Source organism: Arachis duranensis, chromosome 4 (genome assembly GCF_000817695.3).
Source record: "Arachis duranensis cultivar V14167 chromosome 4, aradu.V14167.gnm2.J7QH, whole genome shotgun sequence".
Classification (NCBI taxonomy): Eukaryota; Viridiplantae; Streptophyta; class Magnoliopsida; order Fabales; family Fabaceae; genus Arachis; species Arachis duranensis.
The window spans coordinates 43,876,234-43,884,815 of record NC_029775.3 but is presented as its reverse complement, the minus strand read 5'-3'; the positions used below and the strand labels follow the sequence as shown (position 1 = coordinate 43,884,815).

Genomic DNA, 8,582 nt, shown 5'->3' with positions numbered 1-8,582 from the left:
TGTCTTTAAAAGAAGTTGTTTTTTGTGTGTTTATGTAAGTGGCGCCCTTGATAAAAATCTTGAGAATAATCAACACCATATTTTACCTTAAATATTAAAACTAAGTAAACCTAATTCAACTCTAAAAAATATCGCAACAGATTATTTTACACATATAAACACTATAGAAACTGTAATTTTAATCGGCACCAGACTTGTAATAATATATATCTGCGTTTACCACTCATGTTAGCGTGATCAGTGTCATCTCAGCAATAAAAGCAGTAGTGAACTTGGTACTTTCTTCTGTGTTTCTTTCCTTTTGATCTTTAGTGCTGAGCTTTCCAAATTGCTTCTTTTGAAGTGGGAACATAAAAGGATTACCAAGTTGACACATCAAAATAAAGTTTCATAATCAAAAGGAGGAAAGGAAAAAAGTTGCTCTACTTAAAAAAATCAATGAGCAGGTATTTTTATTTTAAGTTGTATGTTTTAGTTGTTTTCTTCAATCATTCAGTCGCTTTCACAGCTTGTTTGCATGCAGCGAAATAATGCTATTATTTATCTAAGTAATAGTTAGTGACTTTATCAATATATATATATATTCTTTGGTATATTCTTTAGCATCATTTTGCTGCTTCTGAATTCTGAAATGGGTTTGATACCACTTTCAGCTCAACATACCTGTAAATCGTTGTTTTGAGCAAAACCTATTACTCAGGTGATTTAAACACTGGTACTCAAACCGAACTCTTTGTCTCTTTCTGGAAATTTACAATGTCAATGCAAGATTCTATCATTTAATAAGCCCTCTGTCTTTTTTCTCTTTTTTTTTTTTGTCTAACTTTTATTTTTGTGGGGTTTCTTATGGAGCAATTGAGCTTTATATTTGATACAAACAAACCGAAAATTATTCTATGCTTCTTCCTTTCTGATAAAAATTCATTTTTGTTACCAAAGTTTGCGTATAACAGCCATCAATAAAATGAATGTATTAAATGTTATTACTAAAATTATTATTCATAAAATTCTCACTTCCTTAAGTTGATCCAAGAGAAAGACGAGGAAAGAAGTAACTGATTAAAAATTCTCAACATTGCTGTTTCTTAATGTTGAGCTTGAGTTTGTTCATTTTTCCATTGTAAACCCTGCTTCTAGCTAGCTTTTAATCAATTGGCCGTTACATAATATGAATGAACTCTTAATATGATTCTTTTTTCATCTCATGATGCTTTAGTACATGAGCTCTCAGCCAACTCAACTATTAATTTGAAAAGGATGGGAATATATGATCCGTTCCATCAAGTTAGCATGTGGAGTGACAGCTTCAAAGTTGATGGCAGCCTGAATTCAGTTGCTTCCCCAATGTTAATGGTGAACACAAATATGGAGGAAAGTAAGGTTAGAACTTAAAACGAATATAATGTTTGATTTGTATCTTTATTTTCTATTTTCATTTCAATTTCAAGTTTTAATATTCTCTAAAGAAAAAAATGATAGCAAGAAATGAAAATAGAATTTTATTATTTTATAAATTTTTTTACAAAATCCTAAAAATAAAAAATATTAAAAATAAAAATAGAAAATACAACCATAAATTAAACTTACCTTGACAATGTTTTTGAATTTGATTTGACTCTTTTGTGCAGCCTGAGTTTATTCCTCATGAATCAGGGGATCCTTCCGGAGATGATCAAGAGATTACTGATAAAGAAGTCCGTAAGGTAATGAAATTTGAAATCTCTATATGTGTGTTCTATGTATTGCTATTTTGAGGAGTTTTCTTTTTTTTTTTTTTAAATGTGTTCTTGTATAATACTATAAACTGGTGATATTGTCCACTTTGAAGTTGGTTTTTCCCACTGTTTTAAAACACGTTATATATAAAGGAGAAAAAATAGACATCGATTGGAAAGGCAAAAGAAACAACAAGCTTTATAAGTTTTACGAGTTTGAATACCTTTTCCTTGTGACATGTTTTAAAACTATGCCATGAACTAGCCGCAAAACAGACAATATCTCTAGCAGCCGAGCTAGGTTGTTAAAAAAGAGGATTAAAAGTTTGAATGAGCTGAGGGTGTATTAGTCTACACAACTGAAAACTCTGCTAAATCAATTGAAGACTCACTTAACAAAAGTTCACTTACGTTACACAATATGACAAGCCCATCTGAGAAGGAAATATCTTTGATGATGATGATGATCCTTATGTTGATAATTATGAATTGTTGAACGGCGTACATATATTTTTCCAATAAAATATTTTACACGTAGCGTACCATGCATCTGTTCCTGTACCCAAACGTGTTGTATTCCATGTAACTATGACAATGATATAGGTTTTCTATTATCGTATTTAGAGCCTAATTGCTCCACCATGGCCAGAGGAAACATTTCCTCTGCTTCCAATCAACAACAACTGCCTCCTAAAATTAACCCACCCACGGACCATTCCCAAAATCCAACTTCTTATTATATTCATCCAAATGGGAACCCCATCCTTACTCTTGTATCTGTCACTCTCTCATCTAAAAAATAGAGCCGAATCATATTTCTAAGGCTTTCAAAGTTCCAGATTGGATTAATGTCATGTAAGATGAATGAGCTTGAAGCTGTTTGAGAAGAATCAGGTTTGGCGCCTAGTTCCGATGCAGTAATGGGTAGACAATTCATTTTGGTATGCAGTTCACTATTTTTTGTTAAATTAAAAGGGTTTCTTTAGAAAGAATTTATAGTATACGGTATTCAAAAAGGGAGATTTAGTAGGCAATACACAAGTAAATTAAAGAACCCAAGTAACTAGGGTCAACCTTTTAAAATGATGCTAAGTAACTGAAATGCTTCTTGGTGATTTATACTTTTGGAGTTATTATATCAAGAATGTAAAGTTTTTACATGAGTAAAGTGACATTACAGTTGCTCAATATTCATGTGTAGGTGAATCGACGACTGGCACAAAATCGTGAGGCTGCACGGAAAAGCCGGCTGCGGAAGAAGGTTGTTGAAGCTGAATCACTACGAGTTTAGGCAGTATTTATCATCTCTTCTGATTCGTACCTTTTTCTTTTACTTACAGGCTTATGTTCAACAATTAGAAACAAGCAGATTGAAGCTCATGCAATTGGAGCTGGAGATAGAGAAAGCAAGAAAACATGTAATGGTTTCGGGCTTTCAATGTTTGTTCTTCCTCTTGTCATGTTTATGCATACACTAAAATGTCTTTTTTGCAGGGTCTATATGTAGGGAGTGCATTAGATGATGGTTATACTGGCTCACCGGGAACAATAACCTCAGGTTTTTTATTCTTGAAGTTTAGTTTTAATCTTCATGAAACTGTTACTTTCTATGTATCATGCTTCTTGTTCTATGTTCAAATGAAATTGCAGAAATTGAACAGTTGCAGAAATTGAACTGTGGTGTTTGTATTGTGTGTAAATCCATGTCTTTCTTGTTTCATGTAGTGATCTATCCATGTCTTTAGGCATATGCGAATGTGATTATTTCAACCAAGATATTTTTCAATTAGGGTTAAGTACGATTTTAGTCTCTAAGGTAGAGGTCGAAATTTTTTTTGTCTCCGGTCTTTTTTTGCCTATAAAATGGACTCGAAGGTTTAACCTAATTTTAAAATTATCTTTTTTATCAAAATTTTAATTTTTATTACTAAATTACCCCTAATTAAAAAATATAAAAGAAAAAATAAAGAATAAGGGTTAAAGGGCTGGGGAACAGGAGAAGGGAATTACGCCCTGGGGGGGTCAGGGAAGAAGAGGGGAAGGGAAGGTGGAGAAGGAAAGGGGAAGGGAATCCGTCGCCGCTGCTCGTCGTCGTTCGGTCGCTGGATCCTGCTGCTGCTCCTCTGGGCTCGGCAGAGGTGCTCGATGGCGGTGGGTTTTGGTTCGAGGCAAGAACAGGAGAAGGTTTCGGTAGGTGTTTTGATGGTGGGTGGAGGAAACGCTGATGGTAATGGTGGAGCTCAAAAAAGATGGCGTGAACTGGAGGTGAGTCAAGGGAGGAGAAGAGGGTTTCGCGCTATGACGGTGGCGCTAGGGTAGCGCGAAGAGAGAAGAAGAAAAGGGTGGTGGCGTTGTGATGGTTTGCCGGCTTCTTCTTCTGCTTCCATTCTTCTTATGCTTCTGCTCTCATTATGTTGTTGATTTCTGATTATTGTTGCTTCTGGTTGCTTCTACTTCTGGTTGATTACATTATTCCATTGTTGTTGTTGTTCTGCTCCTGCTTCTGCTTGATTACATTATTTCATTGTTTCAATATACATATTTGTTGATCCATTATCCATTTTTTTAATGATTACATTGTTTTATTGTTGGTTCTTCTGGTTCTGCTTCTATTTCTGCTTGATTTTGGGAAAGATGGGGAAGGAATATATTGGTCCGAATGACGGTTTTAAAACTAAATTAAACCTTTAAGATCATTTTGTAGGCAAAAAAAGGCCAAGGACGAAAAAAATTTTCAACCTCTAAGTTAGGAACTAAAATCGTACTTAACCCTTCTGATTATCATAGTTAAAGGATGATTACTAAAATGATTTTATAAAATGGTTGGGCGATTTTGTGCTAGACTTCCTAATCTATTTCTTGAACTGCTATGTACACATTTTGAGCATTTAATAGTGCCATGAATTCAATCCGTGATAAATTGAAATCTATGAACAAAGTATTATGTGCTGATTTACACGTTGCTTGCATGACAAGAATAAAATCAAAAGATTATGAATCTTTTTGTTTTTTGTTTAGAATGGTTAAACTCCATTTACTTTGCATTTATTACTAGTCCTTCTTAGTGCAAGCCCCGTTGAGCTTATAGGTTTTGAGATTTACCAAGCAGGGTTAACGGTGTTTGAGATTGAATATGGACACTGGGTTGAACAACAGCATCGGCAGAACGATGAACTCAGAAATGCATTGCACACTCATGCATCTGATATAGAGCTTCATCTACTTGTTGAGAGCAACTTGAATCATTATGCAAATCTTTTCCAGATGAAAGCAGATATGGCAAAGATTGATGTATTTTATTTGATCTCTGGTGCGTGGAAAGCATCGGTTGAACGCCTTTTTCTTTGGATTGGAGGATCCCGTCCATCGCACCTTCTAAATGTAAATCCCTATACTATATTTCATTTTAACATTCAATTATTGTGGAAAAAGGAAGCTCTATACCATCTTCTCCTTTCTCTCTCTGTCTCCAGTTGTAATCCCTTTGAAGTTGTTAGTTTTTAAATTAGCACAAAATACCCGACATTCCTTGTAGGTGGTGAAATTTATGGCGACTCCTGTCTGTTTGTGTAGGTCACATTGACCTCTCTTACAGGAAGGATAAATATTATATTTTTAAGAGTGCTTAGTGTTATATTTAATTTACAATTATGTTACAAATATACCAAAAATTAGCTGCTAAATCAGCCACTTATATATAATATATGTTTAAATACAAAATCATATTAAAAATAGATTAAATAATATATATATTTTATACCCATATATAATAATTAATTTTGATGGTTGATTTTAGTTTATATACACAGTTACTTAGTGTATTATTTTCGAAATAACAAAAGAGGTCAAGGTATGGTTTTAGAATTAAAGGGAATCAAGTTAAATTTTACCAAACCTTACGAGGTGAAAGTATTTTCCCTTTAAATTATCGATCATTATTCAGTAAACTATATATTTTTTTTGGCCATTCTTCACAGATCATAGTGCCACAACTTGAGCCTTTGAGCGATCAACAAGTCGCCAGTATTAACAACCTCCGTCTATCGTCCCAGCAAGCAGAAGATGCGCTTTCACTGGGGTTGGAGAAACTACAGCAGGGTCTGGTCCACAGCATAGCAGTTGATCCAATGCTTATAGGAAACTATGGATTTCAGATGGCTGCCGCCCTTGACAATATTGAGGCTCTAGAAGGTTTTGTGAGCCAGGTAAAGTAACATTAGATATTGAACTTTTTTTTTTTTCATTCCAAAAAAACCTTTACAAATCGCTATAGAAGTATAGACTATATTTGATTAAATGACGATGCAATGTCCAATACTCCAATCATAAATTATGCTCATATAACATGGTAAATCATTTTCATGTTCATAAAGCTATAATTCAAATCACTAGCAACCGTCTAGTGATAAAGGATTTGGGTAATATATTATCGATGTATTAAAATTAGGTTTAATTATTCTGTTAGTTAGTCTATAACATTTTATTAAATTTACAATTAAATTTTTATAATTTTTTTTATTGAATCCTTACATTATTTCAAATTTTATAATTAGGTTCTTATCAGTATAAAAAATATCAAAATTAATAGAATATTTTTTTACAAATTAAAAAATAACTACAATTAAAAATTTAATTAAATCTTTGATCACATATTTTTTAAAAGAAATATTTCATTAATTTGAATATTTTTTATACTAACAAGAACCTAATTACAAAATTAAAAATAATGTAGTAATTCAATTTTAAAAAAATATATAAGTACTTAATTATAAATTTAATAAAACAATAACGACCAATAAAATAATTAAACCTTAAAATTATTATAGTGCAATTTTGTTTAACTCTTAATTTCATAGTTATGATATTGCTTGCTAGGTCTTCCATTACCTAAATCTATTTGGAATATCAATAAATTCTGATAGCTTTTTAATATTCTTCTATTTGTAATAACATAAAAAAGCACCATTAAAAATCTAACTAAAAATATTGACAATCACTATAGAATAATTAATTATTTTATTTTTTTCTCTTAACTCTTAGGTTTTTAAAGAATTAAAAAGATGATCTCTAATTCTTATCTAAATTATAATTGTTCTGAAAGTTTTAAATTGGTTATAGATGTACCACGATATCATTATCTTTTTTCCAAATTTAAGATCAAACTATGTAATGATTTGCAATAAAGTCCAATATTAAAAGAGTTCGACTAGAACATATTGTGAAAGAGACGTACGGTAAAATCTAGGTTACTTTTCGAGCATGAGAAATCTCAACAAGAAGATAGATTAGATGCAAGATATCCTAATACATTTAGGTAATAGAAGAGCTAATAATATAATAGCTAACAGTCTAAGACCGTTAAAATAGAACTGCAGTATAACAATTTTAAAGTTTAATTATTTTGTTGGTTTTTACAATTTTATTAAATTTATATTTACATATTTATATTTTTTTAATTGAGTTCTTATACTATTTTTAATTTTATAATTAAATCATTGCTAATATAAAAAATATTAAAACTAATGGAACATTCGTTTTAAAAAATATGTTGTTAAAGATTTAATTAAATTCCTAATTGTAAGTATTTTCAGTAATCATTACATAGTCTAATCTTAAATCCAAATAAAAGATAATAATATTGTGGTACATCTAGAACCTATATAAAACTTTTTAGAAAAATTGTAACTTAGATAAGAATTGGAGATCACCTTTTTAATTCTTCTGTGGTAAAAAACCTAAGAGTTAAAGAGGAAAAATAAGAGTTAATTATTTCATGGTGATCATCAGTATTTATAGTTAGATTCTTAATTGTGCTTCTTTGCTACTATTACAAATAGAAGAATGTTAGAGGATCATCAAATTTTATTATTAAATAAAGTATTGTTTTTATTTTTAAAATTTAAGATAAATTCTATTTTAATCTTTAACGTTTTAAAATCGTCCTATTTTTATCCAATACATTTAAAATAAATCAATGTTATCTCACCATCAAATCTTTTACTAACACTTAACTAAATTAATGTACTATTAATAATGTTTTTGTTAAAATTATGTTTGCACAATTGTCTTCTCCCACTTTTACTTTTTCAACAAGCACAAATTCTATTTTTCTACTCTCTTTTTTCTCCTCAAGCCTTTCTTAAAGAATTAATAGTGTAAAAAAGAAGAGGAAGAAGAGAATAGAAAAATAGAATTTGAGCTTGTTGAGAGGATAAAGATAGGAAAATGAAGTTGAGCAAACGTAGCTTCAACAAAAATATTATTAACAGTACATCAATTTCGTTAATTGTTAGTGAGAAATTTAACTGTGAAATAATATTGATTCTATTTTAAACGTTTTGAAATAAAAATAGAACGATTAAAACATTAGAAATCAAAATAGAATTCACTCCAAATATTGAGGACCAAAATAATTTTTTACTCTTTATTATTTTTAGCGAGTTAGCCATCAATATTTTAAAGTATAGACTAAAGTATGCTAATAAATTACTAGACTAAAAGAATTATATTTATAACTAGAAATAATATTAAAAAATATATTTAAATAGCCCTCTAATATTTGTCTTAATGAAAATGTGTGTATTCCCTTCTCTTCAGGCAGATCACCTCAGGCAACAAACTCTGCTGCACATGTCTCGAATCTTGACGACCGGCCAAGCCGCTCGAGGTTTGATGATAATGGGAGAATACTTACAACGCCTTCGCACTCTTAGCTCTTTATGGTCATCTCGTCCTTGAGATCCTTCCTAGCTAGCCCAATACTGTAGAATCACCTAATATTGAGAACCTTTTGAACATCACCTCTATGAACCTGATATTTGGTTTAATTGATAGAATAGTGCCTCAAGTTTTGTTATATAGTTGTTA

At 31.0% G+C, this 8,582-nt stretch overlaps 1 protein-coding gene across 2 annotated transcripts; it reads left to right on the top strand.

Moving 5' to 3' along the window:
- The first annotated feature begins 310 nt into the window (after window positions 1-310).
- On the top strand, window positions 311-8,576 carry LOC107484555 (transcription factor TGA3). 2 transcript variants are annotated; one of them, XM_052260033.1, is made up of 9 exons: window positions 311-446; window positions 1,217-1,380; window positions 1,629-1,703; window positions 2,917-2,976; window positions 3,056-3,133; window positions 3,210-3,273; window positions 4,825-5,096; window positions 5,693-5,920; window positions 8,317-8,502. In XM_052260033.1, the coding sequence occupies exons 2-9, from the start codon at window positions 1,258-1,260 to the stop codon at window positions 8,359-8,361; spliced, it is 945 nt and encodes a 314-aa protein (XP_052115993.1). In that variant the 5' UTR covers window positions 311-446; window positions 1,217-1,257; the 3' UTR covers window positions 8,362-8,502. The 2 variants fall into 2 exon arrangements, with proteins under 2 accessions (XP_052115993.1, XP_052115992.1); XM_052260032.1 differs by having other exon boundaries at window positions 314-446; window positions 8,313-8,576.
- Window positions 8,577-8,582: the final 6 nt, after the last annotated feature.

What these genes read in the sequence shown, in the direction of transcription:
- LOC107484555 (XM_052260032.1), top strand. Translation starts at nt 1,258, where the DNA reads ATGGGAATATATGATCCGTTCCATCAAGTTAGCATGTGGAGTGACAGC. An exon ending in TAGAGAAAGCAAGAAAACAT is followed by an intron (nt 3,134 to 3,209) that starts GTAATGGTTTCG and finishes TCTTTTTTGCAG; the next exon opens with GGTCTATATGTAGGGAGTGC. An exon ending in GTCCATCGCACCTTCTAAAT is followed by an intron (nt 5,097 to 5,692) that starts GTAAATCCCTAT and finishes CATTCTTCACAG; the next exon opens with ATCATAGTGCCACAACTTGA.